General features: G+C 43.1%; 1 protein-coding gene across 2 annotated transcripts in view; it reads right to left on the bottom strand.

Annotated features, from left to right (window-relative positions):
- The window catches only part of rims3 (regulating synaptic membrane exocytosis 3), a 34,089-nt gene that overhangs the window by 4,461 nt on the left and 13,033 nt on the right, over window positions 1-16,595 (bottom strand). For both annotated transcript variants that reach the window (XM_070984307.1, XM_070984308.1), the window contains exons 3-4: window positions 406-547; window positions 211-323 (exon numbers count right to left, since the gene is read on the bottom strand). In XM_070984307.1, coding sequence (XP_070840408.1) covers window positions 211-323; window positions 406-547 — 255 coding nt within the window. The remainder of the gene's footprint in view (window positions 1-210; window positions 324-405; window positions 548-16,595) is intronic.

Genomic DNA, 16,595 nt, shown 5'->3' with positions numbered 1-16,595 from the left:
TATTTAAAACCTTTTGTATTACAGCTTTAATTACCTTTGATTTTCTGGTTGTTACTGAAATGTGAAAAGTTTTTTGTCAGTGTTTAACAGACATAAGTGTTGCTCCTACAAGAGTGCAAAGAATCTCATGAAATCTCATAAAGAATCAATTGATGATGATGCTTTTGATGAGATTGAGACGGATTGAAAAGGAAAAGCTGTTGCTCTTACCCATGGGGGGTGTAGCTAGCGTTTGCCGGCCTACAATCTGAGCAGGGCCTAATCCATCCAGAAAGTCACTGAACTGGCTCTCAGGGCCCAGGCGTGTGGTAGGGAAGACAAACCTGAGAGAGAGGAAACAAAATAATGACAGATGGATACATTATATGGATGGATGGGTGGAGGAGCTGCGGGGTGGATACTCACGTTCCATCGGAGCTGTTTGAGTTGGTGCTGCCATCAGTTGAGTCCTTGCTGCCCTGCCGTGTCACTCGGTTCCTCATCTCCACAGCAATGCCAGTCTCCGTGCTCCGTCGGATGGTGCTACGAAGCTTCTTTGTCCCGCCGTCTGAAAAACACAGAGGTCACAGCTCCTGCTTTAAGTACCTTCATTTCAGCAGGGTAATCCTTTAAGTATAATAATCAGAGGAAGTCAGAGTTGTCTGATAAGGAAGTTAGGTATTAAACAGTACCAGCCCTGCATGATAAGCCTTTCATGAGGACCTGCTGCCCGCACTTCTAGGTGCAAATAGGTCTTCTGAAAAGATCTGAAGCCATGCATATCTTCTCTGCAGATGATAAGATAAAAGCAGATGCTTCTTTCCTTCAAGAAAAGTTCTCTGAGTTACCAAGTTTATGAAAAAAACACCTGAAACATACAGAGGATGGATGCATCTGTCAAACTCTTTCATGTCTGTGAGCTGGGCTGCACAAGAAACATCCACAATGTTTGCTTTTATAAAACTGCTCACGAGAAATGAGGATAAACTCAGGCCGGCCTTGAGACCGCCCATCTCTCCACTATTTATTTTGAAGTAAGTCCACTCAGGCGAGAAGGCAATCTCACCTAATTTCCACTGAGACGTCCCCACACTATTGGAAAATCTCTCCACTTCGCAGGTTTTACTATGGCCCATTTTGAACACACACTCTACAACGGCTGATGCGAGAGGGGGGCAATAAGCGTTGAGAGGGGCTCCTGAGCCCTGGCTTGCGAGGTAGAAACACACACAATTTGGCAGCTTGAGGAATGCTGTGAGTGGCGGGGTAGAAAGAAGGTGGAGGCTGAGCCGAGAGGAGGGAGGAGGAGGAGGGAAAGGTATTTAGGCTGTATGGCTCTGCTGACGCAAGGAGAATGGGAGCGAGCTGCAGAGTTAGCGAGCTGCTAACCCCAGAAGAAGCTTTCAGGGCATCATCCCTTGTAATGACACACTGTACTGTATCTCTGTGTGACTTCACATGCTGAGCGCAAAGTAGCAGGGCACTGTCGCAGCGATTCGGGATATGACATGTGAGGCTGTGCTCTCAAGCAGTTTTAGCAGATAACCCCCCCCCCCGGCTTCTATCGTTCCCATCTTTGTCTCGCTATCCTTCTCGCAACATTACCCAGAGTTCCCAGGGTCCAAAGAGGCAATGCAGGCCAACATCTCACCAACGCATTTCAGGCCACTTCACACGCAAACACCCGCACTGATGAAAATATTCAATTCTTTCAAATGTGAGGATTTGCTGCTGCTTTGAATATCTTCTGGTCAAACAAGGAATTTGATCACCTTGTAAATTATGATAAAATTTTCATTATTTCCTGACATTTTATCGACGAAATAATCAATTGATAGATCAAGAGAATAACCGTCAAATGAATGAAATTAATCAAAATAATCACTAGTTAAGGTCCTTATATCAGAGCATTTAACATATATGTACAAAAATACACATAAATTACACTTATGTGTACACACACTGAGTATGTATACAAGATGCTAATTGTTATGTGGAATTTATATTAAAACATTAGAGGCAAGAAGCTTGAGGTAGATGAGAGGAAGGAGATGTAAGAGAAAGAGAGGCAAATACGAGGGGACACTCTTGTTCTCCCTCAGGTCCACAACAGTAAACAATAAGATAATGTAAAATCTCCCAGAGCTATTCCATGTGATAATCTATAGAGACATGGCCACATATTCACACATGATGCTGTCGCTAGACACCACAAGTGTCTGTACAGTCACACCTATGTGCAGCAATTACACACACACACACACACACACACACACACACACACACACACACACATACAGAGTCTGCACGTGAGCAGTGAGGGTGACAGTTCAGTCAGACGGGAGGATGAGAAAGCTGCTGTGAGTCGTCGTGTCAGCAAAGCTTGCTTTATAAAGACCTCTCCAAAGTCTAGGTTCTGGGACTTCCCATTGACAGGGGCTTTCTAGGCTGGCAGATATTTTTCTTTAAATCCTGCAGCAGGGATTTAAATTCTTGAAAACCTCTTAAACCTTTTACAGACGTCTCTATGTTTTCCCATTCAACTTGTTAATTTGGAGGTAAATCACTGGTTGACAAGAACACTGCCCACAGTAGAGCGCAGATCTCCACCAGGTGCATCCGCCTGAAACTGAGGAAGGTGAAATGTCTGAGTTAACAAATGGTGGAGCATCTGTTTCAGTGCTACAAGTTTTCTAACAACAGATGCAAACGAAGCTTTTAATCTTTTAGTATAGTACAGTCTCAGATTTTGGCCTCCAACCAAATAGGCCTCGTTTTAGCCAATTGCTAATTGTCGGAAATACCTTTTGCTATGCCATAATGCATATTGTAACAAGGTGAATACAGCAGTCTAAAGCAGTCAATAAAATTGATTTTTAAAAAATTGTGAATCACTGCAACCAGAAGAGGTCCTTGAGCATACACTCATAAATGTGCACAGAAAATATTAGGCTGATGGCTCCATCAGTCTAACAGCTACTTGGACTGCGAAGTAGCTATTCATTTCACTTAATATGCAAGATTAGCTGCGTACATACAGATAGACACGCATGCATGCATGTATGCATACACACACACAATGAAGACATGACCCCCTCCAGTCTTACGCCTGGCAGAAAAAACAAAGCAGTAACAAGAGAAACAAACTGATTAGCTTCCTGTTTTAGTGCAGCTGATTATGACTGCAGTTGCTGTAGAAACTCGTCCATCTCTCCTCTACAGGAGCCCAGATTGCTGGATGATACCATGAAGTCACCAAAGGAGACTTTTAACAAGGGACTGCTCATTGTTGCCAGTTAAGCGCACACCCAGGTACAGCGGTCCCACTTCATTAGCCTGAGCAACTCCAAGCTCATTAAGCATCCTCGCCGTGCTCGTCCCATCGCCATGACAACCACAGACACCCCACATCATCACCATCACTATGGAGATAAACAGACAGCAAACAAAGCCACCTGATGAGACTTTAAGTGGCTCAAAAGAGGAGATTTAACAAGAGTAGATAAAGCTTAGAAAGAGGGATGATGAGTGAGACAGAAGGGAGAGGACAAACAGAAGGAAGTGTTGAGGAGAGATGGGTGTAGAAGAAGATGAGGATGATGAGGTCCCATGGGTGAAGGAGGTGAGGAGAGGGGTGCTGCCTTGTGCAGCTTTCTATTTATAATCCTGCAGTCAAGAATATTTCCAACAGACAGTGTGTGTGTGTGTGTGTGTGTGTGTGTGTGTGTGTGTGTGTGTGTGTGTGTGTGTGTGTGTGTGTGTGTGTGTGTGTGTGTGTGTGTGTGTGTGTGTGTGTTGCTGCATCACACCCAGACAAACTCCATGTGCTCCTGCTGCCATGACAACCCCCGCCCTCGGATCTGGACCCAGACAATGCCACCTGAGACAACTGGCGCCATGGCGGCAGACTCATCCCCCATCACTTTTTTTTAATGAATCTATCGAGGCAGCATTTCACTGAAACTCCTGCACTTAGAGGGGAACAAAGGAGCAGCACCATCACTGCAACAGTAACCTGAACCTTGCCCTTAGCTGGAGCACACAGGCTTGCTGGTCAAGAATGCAGCATTAGCACTTAAACATATCTGTGTACGATGGTCAAATGCATCTCTAATGATGGTGAATCTGTCAAAATAAGAGCCCAAGTGGGCGATCTCCACTATAAACCCGTCTTTGAACTAACAAGTAGCTATTCATTTAACTTCATAGCCACACTTGTTACTCATTTGTCAGCCAGCCCCTCCTCTCTCATCACAACAGCACCCCCCACCACCAACCCCACCATCCCCCCATGGTGTGAAGCAGTGATCTCTTCCTTCCTATTTAATCCCCTCCTCCTCGTCTGCGCTTTCCCTCCATTCGTTTCCATGGCAATGCCGTCTGCATTGCACCAAGAGCCCGGGCCGGCGTGTTCACTCATAAGCCTTTCCCCTCTCTCTGCGTGTCTTTCTTCGCTCGTATTGTCCTCTCCATGAGTCTCGCCCCTTAATCTGCCCCCACTTCGTTTTCTCTCTCTGTCTTTAAATCACTCTTCTTTCTCTTTAATGCTGCTCTTTATCTCCAGCTCTTTGTTCACTTCTATATACATACTTACATACATACTCATGCACCAATTCCTTTTTGCTTTATCTGCATTTCCAAATCACTCTCCCTTTTGTTTTCCCTTCTCTGGTAGTTCCCCAGTTTTTCTGTCCTCTGTCCATCTTTATCACACATCTCTTATCTCTTTTCCTGGTCCATCCCATCTAAATTATTTAGTGTACTTTCTCTTCTGGCTCTGCTGAACTAACTTTGTCATACAGCTTTAAAATCGCACACATCCTGGTGGAATAATTACAGGTAGTCTCACATACATGCTGTTTGAGCAGCAAAATAACACCATTACATAAGCTGTTGTGCTTTACCGTGCTAGAGGAGAGTTTCTTGGTCTTTTGTGCGCTACAAAGATGTTAAAAGTGTCTCCTGTTGGCTCCACTATGATGAGTAATACCTCATCCCTGAAGACGCAGTCACAGAAATGTGCAGCCCAGAGAGCAATCACACATGCAAAACTTTCTCTGCATGTGTGTAAAAACCAAGCCACTGAAAGCTACTTATGCAATCTACGTTTAGTAATCACAACAGGACAAGATCAAGTCATGGGGAGGAAGATTAGGATGGGAGAAAGACAGAGGTGGTGGGGATGGAAAGAATTAATAGTGTCAGTGGAGAGAATTAATAGCAGAGAGGGAAATAAAGAAAGGTGGGATTACTGAAAACGCCAACAATGCAGAAAAGAGCCACACACTGTGACTGCATGCACACTCACCAGATATATAGCCTCTGTGTGTGTGTGTGTGTGTGTGTGTGTGTGTGTGTGTGTGTGTGTGTGTGTGTGTGTGTGTGTGTGTGTGTGTGTGTGTGTGTTCAGTAGATCATTAAAGCTGCTCTGACATTTGGAGAGAGCACTGATGAAGCCTTTCTCATTATATGCTGTAATATAGAATGCTGTTTTTAGACTCGCTGGCTCCGCCGACATGCCTATTGGATGCACAGTGACGGCAACAATCCACCATGCATAGCAACAGTAACCAAGCACGAGTGTTAGAGATGAACGATCTGTTGTGGTATCTTTACCGCTGGACCCCTGCTAAATTTGGAGACTCAAAGTAGAAACAAAAGATTTTTATATAAATATATACAAATGTGTGATTCAGAGACATACTCATCTGTCCTGTGGTTACATAAGATTACAGCCAGTGAGTCAGTGGTTAACACGGTGGATAGAAAGCTTCATGTAACCATTTATAGCACTTTCTAGGAATTTCTAACATCACGGATGATAGATGATATAAATGACAATAAACTCTATTATTATTCTCTGGACTTAAAATCTTGTGTAGAAGGAGTTTTATGCTCCCTGGTTAAATAACCCTCTAAGCACATTAGTGTGAAAAATCAGCAGCTTGTGTGTTGCTCAGGGACACTTCAACAGCCTGAGCAGGCAGGTCCAATAGCATGTAGTGCCAATACAAAGTATTGTTCAGCTAGCAGAACACTGAAAACCTATTTTCTGAATAAGCATCTCACTATGGGATCCAGAATTAACCCACTATTTACGAAGTTAAACCAGTTTTGGTTGTTTTACCTGATATATTCCTGCTTCTTCTGTGCTCCTCTCACTGGCTTGATGTGAATGGGGCTTAAATAGAAAACATAATGTCACATGCTCAAGTGCTCCAATCAGGATTTGGCAATATTTGAATCCAAATGCAAAGTCAGTTGAGTGAATTGTTTGGTCACTGTCAATCAAATCTGGTTGAACCGCAGCCATACGACCCTGATGAAGCAGGGGTTTTAACGCGTGGAAAGAAATTGTTTGACATTTTGAGACTTTGATGAGAGGACTGATACCACTCTCATGCTCTGATGTGTAGCTGGAGCCAGCAGGCATTAGGCTTAGCTTAGCAAAAAGACTGGAAAAAAGGGGAAACAGCTAGCCTGGCTCTCGCTGAAAGTAGTAAACTGGCGCATTAATTAGCACGTTTAGGTATGAGGGTGGAATCAGTCTTCTCTTCTCACTCTCTGAAACTATTCCTTTAAGGGCACACCAACAGTCTGAAGGTCGTTAGGTTAATGGACATGACTTCTGAATGAATTTGGTTGTATTCATGTCTGTATGTAATCATATGCTTGTGTTTTCTTTCCCAGCTGCTTTGTGCGTGTTTGTTTGTGTTCTTCCTAAAACCTTTTTCTCTATAATTTAACTTTAATTTATGAGGCGCTGTCAGCTGGGCCACTTTGCTAAGACAGTACTTTAACTTTAACAGTGCGTGCAAAAACAAATAAATGTGGCGGTGAGTTAAGTGTAGCCAAGTGTGCTAAGTGTTTGTCTGTTTTTAACGATAATGCATGGGAGTTAACAAAATGAATCTCCTGTGTTGTCTTTGTGTGTGCGCGCGCACTGTCAGTGTGCGCGTGTGAATCACATTAACAGTTTAGACAGGGACATAAGGCAGAGAGTGGACAATGTGATGCGATTAGCCTTTCTCAGCGCCATGCCGCATAGGAAATGATTTCTTCAAATCTCAAACCTTCATGTATGGCAGGATGTCTGTCAGTGAGTTAATATGCCACACGGGCTCCTGTCTAATGACTATTCATTACAATGAGGAAAGGCGTAATCTAATTCAGATGTAATTTCCCCTTGATTACTCAACTTGGTTGATGGGCAAATGATGCAAGATGACCAAACGATTTACAGGGAAGAGGCAGATGAGAAGAAACAGATGACATCAGGTGGCTGGAAATATTTCAGAACACTTTCCGTTGCATGTTAAGCAGTTAACATTATTTCCACTGGCATACCCAGTGACGAAGAGAGAACAGAATACTGTTACACTGCAAAAAAAAAAAAAAAAAAAGTTCATCTCATGTATTAATTTTTAAAATCAAAATTCTACCAGGGGAAGATTAAATATTTCCATTCCCTTCTGATCTATATTAAAGAGGAAACAGTGTCAGCATCTTCAGGTAAAGCAGAATAAAGACGCCAGCTCCACTTTGTATGAAGACAGTTACACTCGGGTCAAGAAAATTCCCCAGAAGAATCGACTTACATTGAGTTAGCAGAAGGGAAAATATTTCGCCATCTTGGCAGCTGTGCGCTCTCTGATTTAAGAGCATATAACATTTTAAGTCTCAGAACTAAACAAAATCTCTTGGTCGATGTTTGGCCAGTGCAACAGCAGCCCCCCTGTGCCATGACACAGATTTAGAAATCAAACATAAGTGCGTGTGTGTGTGTAGCTCCCAAGCACCAAAAGATGCTCTCCAGTCCACCTCTTCTTTCAGGGCACCATACGGCAGACGGCAAAAGGCTTGTGTATTTTCTGTGTAAATATGTGTTTACAGCACTCCATGCTGGGAGGAGTGGTAATGACAGCCTGATTATAGGTCTTTTACACACACACATTCATACGCGCAGACAACATGGTGACTCACCTCACACACTCTTGAGCTCAGTGATACTTTAGTGCCAGTTAAAACCTTGCTGGGGTGCCAAGAAGTGCTCTTGCTCATGTTGAGCTTTGCTAAATCTGAGAGCTTTTACTGTATTAGTGCAGGCTGCCAGATCAGCGAAACGCCTGCAACATATATGAGAAACAACACTTCAGCTGACTCTGCTGTGTGAAAAACTGACGTCATGTATAATATAAGAGGACATATTCTATGCTTTTCATCAACGGAGCGCAAGTCTCGAATGGAGAGCCGTGCTGTTGTTGAAGGAATAGTGCGACATCTGGAAAATATACTCGATTCCTCGAAATCTAAACTTGATGCAGACTGGAAGCAGGGGGGGAGCAGCGAGCTAGCATCTCTAAAGCACACTACTTAACATGTTATATTTCACTTGCTTAATCCGAACAAAGTGGGTTTTATGGGGAGTTATGGGGGGGATTATATTTCTTGACGAGGTGCAGTAAAGGCCTGGTCGCACCAAGAAGGAGCTCAGCCAAACTGACCCGCATCTTTGTAAAATATACGTGGTTCTACACCCTCGGTGATGCAGAGGCCACTCGCAGGTGGAGACAAAATGTGCCTGGCAAGCTAGATAGCTGGGATGTGATAGGACCAGTCCGTCAATTCATTCATTCACCAGCTTCCTCCAATTTGGACTCTGAAGCTCTCCATTCCATCAAAGGTCAGTTCAAGGTGGCTCGCTATTGGACAACAGTGTAAATTTCAAAGTCAAAATCGTGGGTTTACTGCAGCCCTATGAGCACATTCACTCGCATTTCGCCATCTTAAGATTGGCGAGATTAGTTCACAGTTGGTTGAAAGGCAGTGTTTTACACGCAGAAGCTACACACACTCGCACATTGTACTGACACACATTAGCAGGTACACAGGTACAAAGAAAAACAGATTCACCGCTGAATGGTTCACCAATCATGGCTATGAATAGAGCATGGAGCAATGAGGAGTCGGTGATTGAGAAAACACGATAGACGTTCTGAGTGAAAGTGAGAGCAACAAAGACGGAGATGAAAGGGGGAGAGATAAAGGAGAGGAGAAAATTAAGATGTCAGCGAGTCGGAGCAAACACAAAGAGGGTGACAAGGGAGTACGGCCAGTGGAGGGACGCAAGACAGAGAGGGGAGAGAAAGTGATTGCTGGTCAGTCTAGCTGGTGTCTGGTAGCCTCTAAATGTACTGGTGGGGAAGAGAAAGCTTTTAGAAGACACGTGTAAGGTTTCAGTTTGTGTGTGTCAGGAGAGCCAGTGACTCAATACGCTTCAAAAGAAAAATCAGGTGGTCGAGCAGGAGTTGGAGCGAGGAAGACAACAGAGAAGCAGAAACACCTGAAACAGCAACTCAAAACACAAAAGGAGGATTTTTCCATTAGTCATAGTGAATATGAACAGCTATCATGTCTAGTCATTCTGTGAAAGAGCCATTATTATGAAAGGATATTTCAAGTGTTACCACAGCTCAGATGCTGCAGTGACTCAACAACTTCCATTCTTACTACTCTAACAATTCATAGCTTTTTATTCACTGTTGCTCATTTTGTCCGCAAGCCTTTTCCGAGCTGTCTCGATACGTCAGAATTTCTCTTTCGGGGTGAATTTTCCCTCAAAGGATCTGATCACCGTAAGCTTTCCAAAATGTCTGCCAAAATTCCTGAAGTGTGTTTCCTAGCTGTGACTCAGACACAGAGCTAGAAGTAGGGCATGAGTGAGTCACCCCAAAAACATCCTGAGTACTAAAATGCCAGGTCTATTCTCTGGTAGCTGTTTTTAACCAGTGGATATAGTAGTCTGTGACCTTTTCTTGTACTCTTGTTGGGTTTCTTTCTCATGCCATAACATCCCTGATCACTTCAATGTGCTCAAATATCACAAAACCCCTCAATCATATTGAATAGGGCTGCTCAGATAGAGGAACATTCTGATCCAACGGACGGAAAACATGGTGCACAACTTCAATAATGAGGGAGAAAAGAGGCTGGAACTGAAAGCAAAGTGAGTATTATAAGGGAAGGAGACTTCAGCTACAGTGTTTTTTTCTAATGTTATATGAGTGCCAAGGAATAAAAGGAAGATCTGCACACACGTGGCTGAGTGCTGTTTAGAGGGTTGTAGGCAGTGGTGTCGAACTGTCTGCTACACCAGCGCTCTTATTTTGGAATAGAAACAGAGCCTTCCAGATAATGTTATCATAGCTATCTCCCATCTGCATCACATCAGCCTGTCATGCAGAGTTATCTCAAAGTACTGCGTTCACGTTGCAGGTACTCAGGAAACCACCAAGACTTTTTATGAACACTGTAGTTCAGGCGAACTGATCAAAGCAGACCTTTAGCTAAACACCGTCCTGTCAACAGAGTTTCAGTATCAGCACTGCCCTTTGCTTATCAGTAATAACCGGAACTGTAGGGTAACATTAAGGATAGCTAAAGACAGAAGACTTCTAAACACCACAGCCATATCTGCCAATGTTAGCTTTGGTGAAATGTAGTCTAGTATTGAATAATTCCAAAAATGGCAATAATTCCAAACAAATGCCATAATGTGTAGGCTATCAAATAGTGGGGCAGTTTGACAATAACGTTAAGATACTCTGTTTGATACGTTTATGTTAATGTACAAACAGTGCCTGACAACCTTTTCATTAATAAAAATTTACAACAGGAGGTAGAGTGGTCGTCCTTGGCCTCAGCAGTCCACATGCCGAAGTATCCTTGGGCAAGATACTGAACTGCACCCGATGCTGTGCCATCGGTGTGTGAATTCATATGTACGTCACCTTGGATAAAAGAAATGCCAAATGACTAATTGTACTATGAAAGTACCCAAAACAATGAGAACCAAACTGCCATGAATAGCTAGCTGGTTAAGCACAGGTGACGGTAGCTATTCTCGCTTTAGCAAAAGGTAAACAACTCAGCGTTTCATTCTTAGGCCACTCCTGTCTTACTTCTGTCCTTCTCTTTGTTATTGTGAGAATAATATCTGCTTGTTTTTAAATGGCTTTGAACTCTTCCACCATTTAGCTGTCAATGATGAGTTTCAGCGGAGGCTAAGGCTAAATAAAGCTAACCACAGCTCATAATTTATACTGAATATACTGTGTGTCTGATATATTTCTGTTAGGATAAATTAGTTTCGAAAGACGCATGGCTTAAATTTGCACTACACAGAGAAACAGCCGACAAAGGTTATTATTTCTTGGCATTATAAAACCACAAAACTTTTTTTTTTTTTTTTTTTTTTTTTTACCAGCACTCCTGGCTTGTGACACTGAATCGGGTAGTTTTTATAGCCGGGGATATGAAACAGAAACAGCTGTATCATTTTATACTGAAATAAAACGGAGTCAAACGTCTGGGAAATGGTTTTATTAAGATTACTGGCAATGGTGAAAGCCCCTTCACATATCCTCACTCGCAGGCTGGAGCTAAAGATACACTCAACAACCTCCAAATTATTTGTCTGACAACAGAATATTCAGACACGTGGCTGCTATTGGTCTCCGAACAAAGTTGGAATCAATTTAATAAGCAAACTAACAAGTGCTCGTGCTCTGTAGCAGACATTTTTCCCTCTCTGTCTGTCTGTCTGTCTGTCTGTTTCTTTTCTGTGTCTCTGGTGTACTGCCAACAGTATCTACAGCAGCACAGAAATAAACACGCAGAAGACAGAAAGATTTAAATAAAGAATATCTGAAGGAATTGAAAAGTGAGGCTGAGAAAAGAAGAGGATGGGTGTTGAGTGGGATGAGAGAGCCAAATGGAGGAGAAAAGAGTGAGGTGTTTGAGTGGGAATGTGTGGCAGCCAAACACAGGCCCACACACACAAACACAAACACACACACACACACATATATATATATATATATATATATATATATATATAGAGAGAGAGAGAGAGAGAGAGAGAGAGAGATTTTTTAAAATATATATACATAAACTAGGAGGGATGGGAGCTCAGAGTTGAAGCCTCTCAATGGGATGCTCACCAAAAACACACACAAACATGCACACACCCATGCCTGGTTTCCTTTAATGTAACTCTGCTGGTGTGCTGCATCTCGTCTGTTGTTTCTCCGCGAGCCGCGTCCCTCAGTGCAGACTGACAGTGCACTGGGAGCTGCTCTGCTCGCTCTGTTTTCACAGTCATGGATAAACCTGCTCAGGAGATAAGACTGTGTTCAGCGGAGGAGTGACTCACCCATTAAACCTGGGAAACCATTTGTGTGTGTGTGTGTGTGTGTGTGTGTGTGTGTGTGTGTGTGTGTGTGTGTGTGTGTGTGCTTTCTCCTCACTGATTCTAATAATAGCAGGTAATACATAGAACACAGACAGAACCAAAATGCCATCTCCTGTCGCCTGTTACAAAACCTAGAATAATGAGACAATGACACAAGCTATGAATGGAATTACACGAACAACACTGAGATACATCATGGAAAGAAAAACATACACCGTGCATGACAATAGTATCTGAGAATTTAAATATGGAAGCACACCTTGTACAACTACACCAGTTTTGTAAAAGTGTACTGTACATGGACATTATCTTCTCTTCTACACTGTTTTTTGTTTTCATGTCAATCTGTATAAGATTGTCTTACATGTCTCAACTTTGACACCTTTATTCACACAGCTATCTTTGGCAGGTGAGTGCAGAGACACATCAGCAGGACTGGAGGTGTAATGCGAAAAAAGTGAAGCTTTAGACATGCAAAATGGATTTTTAATACTGAACAAATCTGACGAGTTATGGCTCCCTAAAGTTATACATTTTTGTTTGGAAACACCAGAGGGCACAATTAAACTGCATCCATTAACACTAAGAGGTGTCAGAGGGCTCAGCTGCTGTCTGAAAATGTTGACAAGGCTGCAGCCAGAAAAAATGCCCTTGTCCTACTTTAGGAAGATGAAGAAGAATCGGAGGGACACACGCATCTAATATCAGCGTGTGTGTGTGATGATGTTAAAATCAGATGTTTTTGTTGTGCTGTTACCTTACTGTGGCGGGGAAGCTTGTGCGTCTCAAAGACCTTGAGAGCTCTGTGGGAGTTTTTGCTCCGAAGGGGATTAAGTAAGTAAAAGTTTGTTTTCAATCTATCTTTATTACAAATATTGCGAATGTATTGTTGCACCCCATGGATGACTACCTCAAAAGGCCTGATTATTGGACAGTCATCAGCAGTCAAGCGATTCTTCTTTTCAAATGGGTTTAACACCTCCATTGTCCAGATGATGCAACACAAAACACTTTCTTTACACTTTGGAAATGAAGTTGTTTGAAAAATGAGGTGCAATTCTTGCTTGGAAACATCGACAAAATCGCTTCCTTGGTTGCAAAAGAGTTTCCTGGACAGATCTTGCTGATTGTTGTAAATTAACTGGATCCAATTCGCAAAATGGAGCACGGGAAGAACATACCCTGCAGAAACTCACAATAACAACACCATAACCACGTTACCACCTAATAGCTCTTTAATGTGAGACGCTGACATATACGCCCATCGTTTCCGTTCACTTTTTTTTTATATCTTTGCGTCTCCATGAACTGCCTCTGTGTTCAGTCACTTTATCTAGCCCAATGTAGACATCAGCTATTAATATGATGGTTTAGAGTAGAAAAACAATCAACAGGAACAGATTTTTACTATAATGGCCATAGTTATGGTCAAATGGTCTTTTGTTTTGATTATTTTTCCCATTTCTGCACCCAAAGTCCAAATGACCTGCCTCACACGTCCCCCCTCCTCTGGGGACCGCTTCAACCTGTGGCTTCTCTGCCATTAGGTGACCAACCGAGCGAAGCGGGGGGCTCTGCACCTGTGTCAACCGACCCCATCGGCCAATCGATTGTGTCACTCGGAACATGGAGCAGTGACAGCTGACCAGCCTGGGCTGATAATGATCGCCAGGAAGGAACACGGAGAGGGCCATAATCGAACTTGACCAAGCGAGGGGGAATGCTTGTCTGTGTGACCTTCTGTCAGTCTGTCAGTATGCGCGGGTCACCCATTTAATTGCATACACCCATTTTTTGCCTCTAGCTGGTGTGAATTATGAGGCTGGGAAAACAACAGATAGTCCATTTTGGCCTCTCTGGGTCATTGAGTAAACAGCCTTGTTTGTCAGTAAGAACAGGTTTCCAGGCTCAGCTCCAATTTACTACTAAAGGAGAGACATAATCTTGTTGTTGGGCGGATTTTATGTAACAAAACTAAAATGAAACACCAGATTTTGATTCAGGTTACATTTAAATAATTTTTTGAGCCTACTTGAGACTGTCAAATCCCAAATAATACCAAATTCTGATATCCTAAACTCAAGGTGTCTGCTAGTACAAGTACAAATAAAATTGTTTTTCCCATATTTAAAATCTGAATAGTATGTCATGTCCTAGGGCGGCACGGTGGCGCAGCAGGTAGTGCACGTGCCTCCCAGCAAGAATGTTGCCAGTTCAATCCCCGGGTCGGGCAGGGCCTTTTTGTGTGAAGTTTGCATGTTCTTCCTGTGCATGCGCGGGTTCTCTCTGGGCACTCCGGCTTCCTCCCACAGACCAAAAACATGCTCATTAGGTTAATTGGTGACTCTAACATTGTCCTTAGGTGTGAGTGTGAGTGCTTGAATGGTTGTCTGTCTCTATATGTTGCCTACGATAGGCTGGCGACTGGTTCAGGGTGTACCCCGCCTCTTGCCCGTTGACAGCTGGGATAGGCTCCAGCCCCCCCGCAACCCTGAAAAGGGATAGTCGGGTATAGACAATGGATGGATGGATGGATGTCATGATGTCATGTCTTCTTCATTAAGCTTTGTTAAGCAATAAAATCATATGTTACTGCATCCACGTAAAGGTTCAAAATGATGTGACAGAGTGCAAAGTTGGCTCGAGTCAATTTTTGGTAACACTGGTAACACTTCCAGCAAAGATCTATCACTGCGCTACCATTAAAATGCACCTATTGTGAAGATATCCAGGGCTTAATGAGTAACAGCAGTAGGTCAATGCAACAGATGTATCTATGAATTAAGACAAAGAGAAAATATTTAAGTATTTAATGTGGATCAGTCACATTGGCCGACACCCAATCGATCTAAAAACGTATCAGGAACAATCCCAATCCCTTTCTTAAAACCTCATTCTCAAGCTCAGGCAGTCAGAGGTTTGTTTCTGAAAAGTATCTCAAAACCTGCCGTGGTTAGCACAGTGAGGAAACTAGCCTGCAGGAGCTGAAGAGGAGCTGTGGTTTGGATGGAGGAGGAAGGAGCGGTGCATGATACTGTGATTTTTTGTTCCAGGCGCGATGTGTTCCTCTGGCAGCTGAGAACATCTAAATTTAGACACACCCCTCGTCTCCCCTTCCTCTTCTCTACATCCTCAGCCCCTCCTCGCCTCCTCATCCACACTTTCCCATCCATTGTGCCCTCCTCATCACCACGAGCACAGCGACCTGAAAGCCCCTGTGGTGAAAATATCGACAGCTCTCTCTGCGTCAGACAAGTGTCAGCTGTGCATGAGGGCGCCAGCTCTTTGAGTGTGTGTGTGTGTGTGTGTGTGTGTGTGTGTGTGTGTGTGTGTGTGTGTGTGTGTGGAGCAACAGCCATCTCAACCTGATGGGTGCTAAAAACAGGTAATGATAGAAGATAATGATTCAGGATTTAGGTGTGTGTGTGTGTGTGTGTGTGTGTGTGTGTGTGTGTGTGTGTGTGTGTGTGTGTGTGTGTGTGTGTGTGTGTGTGTATGTGTGTGTGTGTGTGTGTGAGTGAGTCTTCCTGTGTAAACTGCCCATTAGCCATATGGTGGCCATGTCAGAGCTGGCATGACAACATGTACGAAGTGAACTCTCATTTTTTATTTCATTGTGTGTGTGTGTGTGTGTGTGTGTGTGTGTGTGTGTGTGTGTGTGTGTGTGTGTGTGTGTGTGTGTGTGTGTGTGTGTGTGTGATGTTTTCATCCACATTTTTCCACTGTTGCTGCAAACTGGTCTCTTTCTTCCCACTTAGCTTTCAGCAAACCTGTCTGGTCTTGTTATATTTGCTTATCACAGACCAGTGAGGAAGTGTTCCCAAAGGACTGAAGTGAAATGAGAAGATGAGATGATTACGGAGAGGACAGAGCCACTTTGGGTGACAGGGTGGATACCATTTGCTATGTCACCCAATCCCAGAGGGCGTGTCATTGGGATGATGAATATCCTGAACGTCCTAGAACTAGGACTGGGTGTCAAATGAGTACAGGCTAAATTCTGTCCGGAGCATGAAGTACAAAAAACTGTCAAGTATTGAGAGTTGGCTCTGAATCCCTTGTCAGGATCTCAGACTTATTCCTCGATCACATATTTTGTGATGTCAATCTTCAATATTTTATTCAGGCATACATCAGCTGACTCGCGTCAGACACTATTAAATGAAGTTTGCCATATTTTGTTAAATATGGATTAAATTAAAGATTCAAACGATGTCTTATGGGAAACAAGGAAGCAAAAGTCCACAATTCTATTATAATTTGTATGTAATATTTTAATAATCCATTCTTTGGATGTTTGTCTAGTGCTGATAGTATTTAATGTTTTGTTTTTTTTGATAGTATAATGCCAAGATCCACCATT

The sequence above is a fragment of the Chaetodon trifascialis genome, chromosome 17, assembly GCF_039877785.1.
Source record: "Chaetodon trifascialis isolate fChaTrf1 chromosome 17, fChaTrf1.hap1, whole genome shotgun sequence".
Lineage (NCBI taxonomy): Eukaryota > Metazoa > Chordata > Actinopteri > Chaetodontiformes > Chaetodontidae > Chaetodon > Chaetodon trifascialis.
The sequence above is the reverse complement of the archived record's forward strand: the minus strand, read 5'-3'. Positions and strand labels throughout refer to the sequence as shown.